Source organism: Polyodon spathula, chromosome 11 (genome assembly GCF_017654505.1).
Source record: "Polyodon spathula isolate WHYD16114869_AA chromosome 11, ASM1765450v1, whole genome shotgun sequence".
Taxonomy (NCBI): domain Eukaryota; kingdom Metazoa; phylum Chordata; class Actinopteri; order Acipenseriformes; family Polyodontidae; genus Polyodon; species Polyodon spathula.
Window position 1 is genome coordinate 1275515 of NC_054544.1, and position 13719 is coordinate 1289233.

At 42.9% G+C, this 13719-nt stretch overlaps 1 protein-coding gene across 2 annotated transcripts in view; it reads right to left on the minus strand.

Annotated features, from left to right (window-relative positions):
- The window catches only part of LOC121322795 (parathyroid hormone 2 receptor-like), a 30890-nt gene extending 17494 nt beyond the window's left edge, over positions 1–13396 (minus strand). Inside the window, exons 1-6 of one of the 2 annotated variants that reach the window (XM_041263097.1) lie at positions 13329–13396; positions 4194–4304; positions 3901–4019; positions 3576–3673; positions 2252–2438; positions 50–203 (exon numbers count right to left, since the gene is read on the minus strand). In XM_041263097.1, coding sequence (XP_041119031.1) covers positions 50–203; positions 2252–2438; positions 3576–3673; positions 3901–4019; positions 4194–4290 — 655 coding nt within the window. In that variant the 5' untranslated portion in view covers positions 4291–4304; positions 13329–13396. Of the gene's footprint in view, positions 1–49; positions 204–2251; positions 2439–3575; positions 3674–3900; positions 4020–4193; positions 4327–13328 lie in introns of those variants that run through there. The other variant, XM_041263096.1, reaches the window with a different exon arrangement.
- Positions 13397–13719: the final 323 nt, after the last annotated feature.

The following is a 13719-nucleotide window of genomic DNA, read 5'->3' on the forward strand; positions in this document are numbered from 1 at the left end:
TTGCTTAAATCCATGGTGCTAGATTAATTTGAAGGCAAACTAGACTTACCCCAGCCAATCAAAGTGAATCCCCACAGGTACTCAGTGTCTGAAAGGAAAGCCATGAAGATGAGACTGTGAAGGTAGAGTCCCTCTACCAGTATCCAGTAGTAGTTGGTGGCAAGGAAGTAGATAAAAAGCAGGACTGTAATCTTGCACCCAATCTGCCAACATACAAACAGCCCTGAATAAAATATGCCAACATACATTTTCAGTCCCTCTGGTGGCTGTTTTAATTCAGGTTTCACGCTGTTGTGCTCCCTTTATACCGTGGAAGAAGCTATACCACGGCACGTTCGTGGCTCTCCCTCTTCCTGTAATGCCATTTCACCAGCACTTTCCTTCTTGTTATAATGCAGAAGGAAAATGGCACAGTCTTGTAACTGAGTGTCGACTATACAATTATAAAGAGGGAGCATTGCAGCATTTTTCTTAAGTACTGCACCATGAAAATAACCAAATAACAAGACTTTAACAGAATTGTGTTTAATTATTTTTGAAATCTGCAGAATGAAAACGATATTAAACCCTAACCCAGTAACCCTGCTCTATTTGTGATCTCTCTAACCAGTTTATTTTTTAGCTTCAGCTATTGCAAATTGCTGCTGCCCTTGTGTTACCCTTATAAAAGTTTAGCTTGGTATTATTCGACTATTGTTCCAGTTTTCCCATAGCTATTCTATAACATAGTTTACCATGGTTTATCATGTTTATTAATACTCTATGCTTTATCAAACCTTTATGCTTCTGTACACTTTGCTAGGCTTTTACTGTGGGGAACTTTTATAAGGGCATATCAGCTCATCTTCTGAGGAAAGGACACTTGCTGATGTTTAAGAAAATATTAGCTCCATCAATATCTCTTTACAGTAATGTCAACTGCTTGTTGTGTGTATCTTTTCCAGCACTGTGCAATATTTGCTTTGTTGGGTGCCCGATAAGAGGTCAATACACATCGATCCAATTCCCAACTCATCAGCACAGTGGATTTAAACCCTTTTAGTGCTTATCTTAGTGCGGTATGTTAACATTACATTTCTGTATTGTAGCGAGAAAATGCAAGAAAGAAATATTATAGCAGCTTTATTGTTATACACGCAAGGCCAGAGATTCCGCCACTGTAATCACACAAGTTATTTTTCAATATGTGAGGTTTAGACTTCTTAAAGTACAGATGGGACTTTAAAATCCCATTTACCAAAATATGTGTGAAAGATAAAGATTGATTGATTGATTGATATAGGTATACTGCATATGCCACAGGCAGCTACATCAAAGGCTAAACTGTTTATGTGGATAATTTCTTTTTTGCAAGTTTGCCAAGACAAACGTCCATTATTTTACAGATGAAGAGCTATCTATTTTGCTGTGTCAGTGCATGCATGTGGGAGGCACCTCTCTGCAGAAAAAAATGATTATGAAATTCTGTAACATAAAAAATTACATGCAACTGATGAAACAAGTTTACAACATGCAGTTTGAGCAGGAAATAGAAAACTGAACATTTCACATGTCACATAAAACTATATAATATATATATATATATATATATATATATATATATATATATATATATTGCATTGCTATAACCAAGCATTGTCTGCCCAGACGGTCTCCCAGAGTCACAGCAGCATATCATATATATATATATATATATATATATATCTATATATATATTTTATATATTATATTTATTAGGTGCATGCTTATGGCATGGATCAAGGGACCTGGCTGTGGTCAGGATCAGTGTCAGCACAATTCTAATGCTCTAATGCTTTTAAACCATTTGTTCTATTTCTTTGGACAATCTCACAGACATTATACAGAGGCTGTTCAATACTAAAATGGGATATAAAAGTGCTCAGTTCTTTGCCTCAGTAATTGACTGTTGCTGCTTCAACCCTCCCCTCCTGTCTGTGTGCAGTGAGCCTTCATGCTCAATTATATAGCTCCTTTGTTCTTCCAGACTCTCTGTCACAGCTCATGATAATTTTCCAATACAGAAATGTCAAAATCCGTTATGAAATGAGTGCATCACTCCCAGAGTTGCCAGTTCCAATTTAAAACCACAGAATTGGGCTTCTATTTCCACGGAGTAGCTTACAATTTTACAGTACTCTCATATCCTCTCTCCGGTACTCCCATATTCTCTATCTCCGGTACTCCCATATTCCCTCTCCGGTACCCTCATGTTCTTAACTCCAGTACTCACATATTGTGTTTTGTTCAGGACCAGCGCCAGCGAGAGGGTTTTATAGTCGTCCATTGCAGCAGAATCGAAGTCCTGCAAAGCGATGCTGGCGTGGACGACCCTGTCTTTGATGAAGATGATGATGGCACGCAGCATGAAGGATACAAACAGGTGCATGTGGATGTAGTTTCTGGTGCAGTGTAGCCTTCTGGATGGAAGGAAAGGAACAATAAGAAATACCCACACAAGTGGTTCGATACAATCATGTTCTGGTAACATGGCGTAGCAGACGTTTACACAGACGTTGAGTGGTGCAAAAACCCTCATAGAATATTGCCCTTCTATACAACACACAAGTTTATGGGGTGTCACAAATTCGATGAGGTTTGAAAGATTTCAGTATTTGAGACTTACATGCAAGTCAGAATGGATGGAGAACAATAAAACCTCTGGTATCCCAACTGGGAGCAGGGGGTGTTCGGAATAATGTATTGTTCAGATAATCGAATTACAACTGTGAAATTGTTTATATGACTTTCCCAATCAAGAAACCGCCTAAAAGAATACAGTAGAATACAATACCTTTATAGATAACCTATAGTATGATACTGCACTGTTCAGATCTGCGTTTAATAGTCAGTGTACATGTCTACAGTATGACACATTTTCACAAAGACGGCCGGAGTGGGTGATGTCAGACCAGAAACAGGAAATAAATGACAGAGAGAGGTGGAGTTTGGTGGAGCTGAGTGAATAGTTTCGCTCAGCATTTAATAAATAAACAGAACAGAAAATAAACAGTGGTAACAAACACACAGGACACGGCACTGGTAGCCAAAATAAACAGATAAACAAAACAGACTATCACTAAACAAAGCACGATGAGCTCCTATTTTTCTTATCTTTTACAATTACCTCAGTCTCCAATCCCGTTCTCCACTCACCGAACACATAACCCAGAGTGAGTGAAAACATGCTGCTTTTATGCAGCTGTACCGAGACTCGATTGCTAATCAATCATTCGATTGGAGTAGTACATTTTACTTGCACATGAAGTGCTGTGCAATCCTCGTGCCTAAATATAAATTTTAAACACTCATGTTACACAGACCCGTTTATATCTTGTGTACCAATGGCTATACACCAACATTAACACACAACACAAAATACACACAGGGGCGGGCACTTTGCCACACACACATCTATTAAAGAATGGTGATTAATAGTCAGTATTCATGTCTACAGTATGACATGTTCATTAGTTCTGTTTTTGAGCGCTTTGGGAGTGTTCCATATTACTCTAGAATGCCACACTTCCCTTGAACAAGCATAGCAGTTCACTTACCTGAAATAGCCAATGATGAAAGTGGCAACCATGAGGGAGCTGAATGACACTGAATACCCTACAGTGTACAGAATATACAGGCGTTCAAAGAAATCCCCCTGGAAAGAAAGGAACAGGGTTCAAGTAGATGCTAGGCTGATGGGGCGTAGATTCAGCTCTGCATTATGAGCTACGGTTATTCACTGTTCAATAGCGGTTGAATGATCAATGCCCAATGATCCTCCACACATTCAAAGTGCACAAAGTAACAATGCAAGGAAAGATAACAAGAGCTGTGGGAATGTAATTCATATGGATTCAATAGAACTCCTTTAACTAAACTTACTTTTTCCCCTTCCAGGCCAGGGTGAAGGAACTTGGCACAGTCTGAATAATTTGGCCAGGTTAGGTTGCTCTCCATAAACTCCCAGGACCCATTGGCATCGCACTTTCGGTAAGCATAGCCTGGAACACAGGAACACAGCAATGTGGAACTCCAGTCACATCAAGCAATTGTGAATAATAAATAATCACACAGGCGAGCGAAGGGGCCTGGAACACAGGAATGCAGCAATGTGGAACGCCAGTCACGTCAAGCGACTGTGAATAATAAAAATCGCACAGGCGAGCGAAGAGTACCTTTATGGTTGAAATCATAGATGTATGATGGGCAGGACACTCTGGTCACCTCACCAGGGGAGCCCCCCGGCCAGCAAACCAGGCCATCCCAATCCATTGGACACAAGCCATCTGCAGGAAGAGGAGGATTCGCCAGTCAGAGAAAACCTTTCCACAGCACATTCATATTAAAGGTGGTTGAGCCTAACAGAACCATTCCAAAAATCTTACCTGTCATGCACCACCATTCACTACCATACAGCATATGAAATAGGAATGAAATGTGCATTTCAAAAACACAAAAGCACCTGCTATGGTAAACATGTATCTAAGTTATAAAATTATGATGGGCCATATAAATCCTTCATCACTGTGCTAATGTAGAGGGCAGTGTCGGCTGCTACACTGCCATTACTGTCCCCTGTCAGTGAGATGAGGTTAAAAGCTCTTAAACCATTACTGGAGATGAGCCTGGCTCTTTACTGGAGATGAGCCTGGCTCTTTTGCACTGTGGTTAAGATGCTTGTTTGCAAGGGGTCACCAGTTTGTTCACCAATTATTTTGTAAAGAGAAATCAAGCTGCCCACTTTTCCTTGACAAAGGCGTGTTAAACATACAGAAACATTGGGCATTTGGTTCTTTATCTAAACATGCGGCATCCTGTATGAACACATTCCTAACACTCTGTTTCTGATTTAGGCTTGGTTGTTTACTTCATTAAAGCAGCCACTGTAAGAATAACAAGAACAAAAAATGCTAATTAGCGTTTGTGTGCGTCAGTGATGCTGCACTTGGAAAATAGAAAACAATTCTGTTAATTAAACTGGCATTAACAGGTAGTGTCTGTTTAAGATGTGACTCAGTCAATTCACATGAATTCAGGGTGACTCACAAGCATGTAAGCCAGAGTTTTAGGCAGAAAGAAAATGCTCTAGTGTCTAATTCAGCGTTTTGTACATCAGCTGAATATGCAGAAACTCCCACACAAGCAGCGCTTCTACAGTAGTAGATGAACAGCCCTAAGGGTGGACTAGTTCTCCCTATGGGTATTCCTCTGACAATCTGCAGAGATAAAGCATGAAGTTCTTAAAATGGCAGATTCCATTATGTTTGTTTTGTTAGCGACAAAAAAATGGAACATCTGCCATTCTCCGTCAGGACAAATTTGTCATGTTACAATAATTTGAGTCCAGGAGCTACTCTTATGTTCTTCAGGATGAAAATGTACTGGAAATATCATATGAGAGGAAAATGTATTGATTTTGCTCTTATTAGGACTGAAGTGATTGTATTTTATATCTTGCTTTTAATTGTACTGCAATTCTTGATATGTATTTTATGTGTTGTATACAACTGTAAGTCATCCTGGGTAAGGGCATCTGCTAAGAAATAAATAACAATAAATAAATGTTAAGCCAATTTATCTATGCTAATGTTTGTCATACTTTTGACATACTGGGGCGGGGTGTGTGTGTCTGTGTGCGTGTGTGTGTGTGTGTGCGTGTGTATGTTTGTGTGTGCATGTGTGTGTCTCAGCGTGTGTGTGTGTGTGGGGGGGTTCTTCTTAACATTTTCATCCTGCCTTTATTGTTGAAATGATGTGGATGCAATTCTAATTACCCAATCACTCCTCCATTAGTGTCTACAGTACATAACTGCGTTTGATTAATAATTCTATGAAATACATAGACTCCGTGTTTAAATTGTTTAATTGATAATTCACACACATTGTTTTTTCTGCACTTTACAAGACTAGCTTTCTACAGGCAATGCAATTAGGAGGGAAGACGCTGGCTGAGTTGTCAGTGAAGTCAATAGGCTGAGATGTGAACAGAAATGATAAAAGGCACAGCTTTCACTCTACTGTACATGGGCTTTTGTGAATTCAATTTAGCAAAGTCCATTTTTATTTGTCAAATCGTAGTTCCTGGCAGTTTAGAAAAAGACATGGATTTATATTATATAAGAGAAATGAAACTCCTCCACATAGGCACTTCATAGAAAGTGTTACTGAAAAAACAACAGGGTGGTTAGACTCCTGACCGGGGGAGGGTTCTGCAGCTCTCAGAGGAGGAATTAAATGGGTTCAGCTTTCAAATGACAAGTACTTCAAAATGCCATTGTTAACAGAGCATCAAGGATTTCTTCAAGCAATGAAAGTCGCATTAGCAGAATAAAACTCCCCTGAGCCTGAACAGAACCTTCAGTACCGTTTTAGATTGTCATGAAAAAGAGTACAATGACACATTACAGTACATCCACTGCAATTCTTCATGACTCAAGCACTGTATCAAGGGTATCTAGAACTGTGAAATATACAGTAATTACTGTGTGGAGAATTGCACGGCTCCATGAAATTATACAGTAATCACTGTGTGGAGAATTGCACGGCTCCATGAAATTATACAGTAATCACTGTGTGGAGAATTGGATGGTTCCATGCTATCATCTAAACAGGTGGCCTTCTTCACTATTTATCATATTATGTAATTAGTTTTTTCAGCATATGATGTTAAACCCTAAAGATTTGTTGACTTGTATGTATATTGTTTGTTTTACATTCCTTTATTTATTGATCTATTCAGCAATGCTAATGGTCAGCATGACTGATTCATTCGTCTGCACTGCGGTTGTCATTCCCATTCATTGAGCTGAAAGAACACGATCGGTTTGCTTTCTGCAGGAGGGCATTGTGACAGACGGCTCAAGCGAGATCCCAGGGATGGTTTCAATGCATTATACAGCAAAGCGTTTATACAGATCCAACACCTGCTCACTATACAACAGTATTAGCATGTTCATCACATGGAATGAAGCGTCGACATGAGGAATGAGACGCCCAGAGGGAGGCTGAACAAGCAGCACATATGCAGGTGATGGCAGACAAGATGGTTACCCTCTGCCAGACGGCACAGACCATGGTCCTGGCCCAGGCCCAACAAGCCGCCAAAGCCTCAGCCCCGACGGAGGCAGAAGTTGCCCCGCCCAAGATCAGGCTACAAAAGATGACGTCGGAGGACGACCCGGAGGCGTTCCTGACCATGTTCGAGCGGGTCTCCGAAGCGTCATCCTGGCCAGCTGATCACTGGGCGCTACACCTGGGTCCCTGTCTCACTGGGGAAGCCCAGGCTGCAAGGGGTCGGGAGGAACCTTGTCTTGTCCCTGTTCAGATCGAGAATGTGAGTACCCACTCTTTAGTGGACTCGGGGTGTAACCACACCATTGTGGCTTAGCGGCCTCAGGGAACTGTGGCAATCTTGGGACACCAAGACCTACACCACCAGTGACCGTGAAGGGTCGGACATGCCGTGTAGCTGTAGCTGTCGCAAGGTGGGTTCCATACCCCATAGTATTGGGTCGGGACTGGCCTTTCTACCATGAATTACGCCCAGTATCGACCCCATCCTCAACTGAAAAGAGGGAAACAGCAACTGGAAGAGAGATTGGCAATATCTTCCTGTTGAAAGCAGGTCTGTTTACCATCAAATTTCGGCCCCGGAAAACAAAACGAGAGCAGAGGGCTGAGAAGCTTGAGTTGGCAGTAGCAAGACAAGGATGGGGATTGGTGGGAGAGCGTTCTGAACCGACCAAACGAAAGAAGGGGGTGGGAGTTCAATGTGATCCACAGGAGCTGGCCACTGAGGCCCCAAGGGCAAATGCTACACTACCACCGCTCGAAATACCTTTGACCTGGGACCGGGATGTGGACCTTGAGTGGGAGCAGAATAATGATCCCACTCTGGTACACACCCGGGAACGGGTCTGGTCAATTGAGGGGAAGGAAGTTGAAGGTGCCGGGCCGCTCGTTTTTCCCCATTTTATCGTGTCCAGGCGACTACTATATAGAGTATCCCAAGCCTCGGGCACAGGGCAGCCTGTAACCCAGTTACTCGTTCCAAAACGTTTTCGCGCTGAAATATTGCGTTTAGCTCATGATATCCCTTTTTCCGGCCACCTGGGTTGAGAAAAGACCTTGGAACAAATACTGGCCCGATTTTACTGGCTGGGACTGCGCGATGATGTGGTGAAATATGTAATGGGGTGTCCCAAATGCCAGAGAGTAGCACCGGCCACAGTGCGCCCTGCTCCACTGGTTCCTCTGCCCCTGGTTGGTACCCCCTTTGAGCGCATTGCGATGGACATTATAGGACCACTGCTGCCGGCCGACTCAGGTTATATGCACATATTGGTAGTGGTGGACTACACAACGCGATATCCCGAGGCGGTGCCGCTGTGCTCTACTAATGCCGTGATCATCGCCTGAGAATTGGTTCACATTATGGCTAGAGTAGGATTCCTAAAGAGATCCTAATGGACCAGGGGACTAACTTTATGGCGGACACCCTGCAAGAGGTCTACAAAATGCTCAAAATCCGCTCCATCCGCACGTCAGTTTACCATCCACAGACGGACGGATTAGTGGAAAGATTTAATCAGACCCTAAAACAGATGCTGAGGCGTTTCGTAGATCAAGAACAAAAACATTGGCAATGCTCCTCCCCTTTCTCATGTTTGCAGGGAGAGAAGTGCCCCAAAGCTCTATGGGGTTCTTCCCGTTTGAGCTATTGTATGGGAGGCAGCCACGGGGTATTCTCAACCTGGTGTGAGAGGGCTGGGAGGAGCGAGAATTCGATAATAGAAATGTAGCTAAATATGTCCTTCTCCTGGGGGACCGTTGGAACTAATCGGGCGCTTAGCCCAGGAGAATCTACGAAACGCCCAGCAAGAGCAGATGCGGCATTATAATAAAACGAGCAAGGCTTCAAACTTTTCGGCTGGGTGACCGGGTACTGTTACTCCTTCCCTCCACCGAATCGAAGCTGTATGCAAAGTGGCAAGGCCCTTATGAGGTGGTTCGGGCGGTAGGGCCAGTGAATTATGAAATTTGGCAACTGGATCACTGAAAGCCCCTACAAATCTATCATGTTAATTTGTTAAAACCCTGGCAAGAGCAAGAGGCTCTATTTATTATGCAAGATAGTGTAAGCAAGGATTTTGGACCGGAAATAGGGGCTCCAGAATCCCCAGCTTCGATTAAGGTGGGGGACCAGCTACTTCCTCGCCATAAACAAGAACAGTTAGTGGAGGCATTTGTGGATGTTTTTTCAGAGGTGCCTGGCCAAACCGATGTCATCCAACATGCCATTATCACTCTGCCGGGTGTAGTAGTTCGGCAGCATCCCTATTGTGTCCCAGTAAGTCAACGAGAGGTCTTGTGCCGGGAAGTAGAAAGTCTGCTCGAATTGGGGGTCATAGAACCTTCACAGAGCGAGTGGTACAGTCCTGTAGTAATGGTACCCATGAAAGACGGTACTACTCGCTTCTGTGTTGACTTCCGCAAGGTAAACGTGGTCTCCAAATTCGATGCATACTGATGCCCCAAGTGGACAAACTCCTTGACAGGCTGGGGGACACGAGGTATCTGTTGACCCTGGACCTGACAAAAGGATATTGGCAGATTTCCCTAACCCCCAGCTCGCAGGAGAAAACAACATTTTCCACCCCAGATGGGTTATTTCAGTTTCGAACCATGCCCTTTGGGTTGCATGGAGCCCCAGCTACCTTTCAGAGACTGAGGGACAGGAGACTAGCCCCACATCATCGGTATGCAGCCACATATATTGATGATGTAGTTATTTTCAGCTCTACCTGGAAAGAGCATGTGGATCAATTAGCGGACGTTCTTTAATCTGAGGGAGGCGGGGCTAACAGTCAAGTTGGGGAAATGCACGTTTGGGCAGCAAGAGACTCAGTACTTAGGGTTCAATATGGGTAACAGGCAAGTGAAACCAGTCGCTTCCAAGGTCCAGGCCTTGGTGGAGACTCCGATTGCTCGCACCAAATCCCAAATAAGATCATTGTTGGGACTGGCGGGCTATTATCGCCGATTCATCCCCGAGTTTTCCACCATTGCCGGACCCCTCACTGACCTTACGACAAAGGGCTCCCCAAATTTAATACAATGGACAGAACCATGTCAAAAGGCGTTTGATCAAATCAAAAGTGCTCTCTCCCAAGCTCCAGACCTAGTGTCACCTGACTTCAGCAAAGAGTTCATCCTCCAGACTGATGCCTCAGACGTTGGTCTGGGGGCTGTTCTGTCTCAGGAGATCGATGGAGTCGAACACCCCGTCCTATATCTTAACAAAAAAATGGCTCCTTGAGAACGAAACTATTCAGTAATAGAAAAAGAGTGTCTCGCCATCAAATGGGCTATGAATTCCCTTAGACATTATCTCCTGGGACAACCATTCACTCTCATGGTTAAGCACGATGAGGGACACGAACGCTCTGATTACTTGGTGGAGTCTGGCGCTGCAACCCTTCCAATATACTATCAGACATCGTGCGGGTAAGGAACATCAAAATGCTGATTTCTTTTCAAGGGAAGGGAGGTCAGTTGGAGAGGCCGAGTGGGCCTACTGCTCCACTCTGAAGGGGGGAATATGTGACGGGGGTGCAACGGATCGGAGCTGTGGTCGATCCTCCCGATCGCTGGTGGCGTTGCTCAAAACGGGACGAGACCGGTGAAAAGGCAAAGGTCGAACCGTCCGTGTATTCCAGAAAGAACGCTCGCTCCGTCCGAACGCAGAAGTCTGCGGCCGCCGCGCCACGTACCCCAGTCAGAGTTACTATGTACGCCGATTGGGTACAGCAGTGACCGGGGCCGAGGCTAAGGGCGGGGTCGAACAGTATTTAAAGGACGGTACGATCTGAGCTTGCTTGCTCAGTCCTGGGGAACAGCGAAGGAGACGTGCTATTGGATTTATTAACGTGTGTAAAAAGTGTGTTGTGTTACAGAGACTGGAGACGGTGTTTCTGCGTATTTCCTGGAAGAACGACTGGGAATTCGGCACTAAACCCTACCCAGGACCGGGAGCCCCCTAGAGGCCAGCGCAGGAGTGCTAGTGAAACACTATTTATATTTAAAACTTATATTTTACTGTGCGGGACTTTGTTAATTGTACCTTTTATTTTCTCCTCTTCCTTTATCATTGTTGACATTGGTGGGGGAATTTATTTTGATTATTTTTATTTTATTTCTTTTGTTCTATTTTCTTATAAAAACCCTGCTGCGGGAAAAAACTATACAAGCCTCCAGTGTACTTTTTGCCAGTCCCATCATCACCACCATTTGACTCAGCCCACTAACCTCCCACACCTTGGTATGTGTGTATGTGTAAGCTACAGTGTGCACGGCATTTCTAAATGCTCCGATATTCTCAATAGCACTGCTTTAAACCCACATTTCCACATGGACTCTGGATCTTGGATAGAGGCCATTTTTAGATGCAACCCTTTGCGCATTTTACATTTAGCTCCTGTCCTGTCCCTTTTTCTTTCTATGTGTTATGCTAAAATAATTACTTGGCCTGTGTTCAGCTCTATCTGAAAACAGACCTTTGTGTAAGTCCAGTTTGTTTACACTGCACATAGGTAGTTGCAGCAGTATGGATGTAACAGGGCAGAGGATGAGTATACCCCCGCTTGCAGGACTTACTTTAACTCAGCCTTGATATAGTAACATGGAGCATATAGCACATAGCATAGCTTAGCACATGGCATACAGTGCAAGAACAGGACCCCTGCATCACACACATGACTCGGGCGATTTGTGTTGCATTGATTGTGTAATGCTTACCTCTAGTATCACTGGCAGACACCTCTCATATAGTGCCTTCTTTACCCCCTCCTAATTTCCTTTTTGATTTGTTATTTTTATTATATATATATAAGTGAAAATATGTTTTCTTTGAAATAGTTGGTGAGATTGATTATTGTGTGAAAACATTCAACTACAGGTCTTTCATCAGAGCCATGATGAACAAGCTTTTCCAGCACTGTTTCTGTGTTCGTTTGTAAGGGCCTTTCACAAGCTGTAAAGTCACAGGGGATCTGCCCTGGCCCTGGCTGCTAGTTTATAACAGACAGGAGTTCTAGGTCGTAGTGAGCAAGTAAGTTTAGCTTTGTACGGAAACAGTGATGAGATCTCTAAACATAACAGCTTGGATAATAAGCTTATGCCAAGGATAAACACAGTTAGTTTTATTTATTTTTTTTTTTTAATTGAAACCTGAACAGCACCTCCATACAGCTCTTTGACCAGGCGTTGCTGTATTACTCACTACAGAGATGTGACTTAAACAACTTTCCTTTTGTCACAAATGTAGAAGCGATTCGAGTTGCTCTGTGACTTTACTAATGGGGCTATTCAATGTATTCAGCTGCATATATACAGTTTAGAAACTAAGTCAAGTAGAGAAATGTGTATCTAGTGCTTATTTCCCATGGAAATCTGCAGTCAAATTTCCAAAAATCTGCAAAGAGAAAAGTGTGTTTTCTGCGAAGAGTCTGCGGCAAAAACTTTAATGAAAAAAGTATTAATAAAGAAGAAAAAATAAGTCTGTTAGTTCATTTTTTTTTTATTATTAAATCACATTACTAAAATCTGAAAAAAAGGTTTGCTTAAGTTAACACATAAAACAACTCAAAAAGAGTTCACTTTTTTTTAAACTGTTACAGCACTGACTATTGGATGCCATTTTTTAAATATAGGTAAAACATAAGTCTTTAAAAAGAAATTAAATATGGTTATGACTAAACATATGACCGTATTTAATCCCATTAGTAATAATACCACTTGCCTAGCAGAATAAGATTGAGGTGGTGCACTGTCTTCTGCTGTTTTAACAGAAGCTCGGACAGTGAGTTGTTGGAAATACTGGACTTGCATTTTGCAGTTGTGCCCTGTCTTTTGCCATTATATCCAGTGCTAATTTAGATTTGTTTCCAGAGCTCACCGATGGCCTGAGAAACTAAAGCTTGTACTGAAATCCCACCACACTTCTCACTATACAGATAGCGTGTATGTGCTCTAGTGACATGTACACTGATAGCAGGGAGCAAATGTTTGAGGTTTCATTTTTTTGCAAAGAATTTTTAATTCTGCGAGAGAGAGTAAATTCCGTGACCGTAGAATCCTGGAGGGACTAATCAGTGTACTGAGCCAAAAGCTTTGTCTGGCTGACTTTTCCCAAGAGTGGTCACTGCTAATATTACAGTGGTTCTACAGTAGGGTTGAAAGTCAGTGTCCTGTCCTTGAGAAAGCTGGAGGCGTGACTGACCTGGAGGATTCCGACTGTTTCTTAAGCTTACCTTCAGAATCCTGTGCAGAAATGTTCAGGTCACACCGCAGCTTGGCATCAATGAGTCGGTAAATCTGTTCCTCTGTGGTGATGCCAGCATCAGAATCATCCTGGTCGCCAAAAAAGAAACCCAACAGGGTTCATTATGACATCACAACCCCCAACATCACAATAGCGCCGCCAATGCAGATCTATTGGATGGCTTTTTGTGATTGTTTTCTGGTTGGGTTACAAACGTTCTACAGGAGCTCATGTTTTAAAATGCCAGTTTTGAAAATGTCATGTTCCAAATGGAATTCGCAATGTGTCTTCAATTCTAACAAATTGATCAGCTTTTATAAAGAGCTGTGTTGTGCTGGTGTATTATTATGTTAACATGTTTTATCCTGTAAACCTCCCAT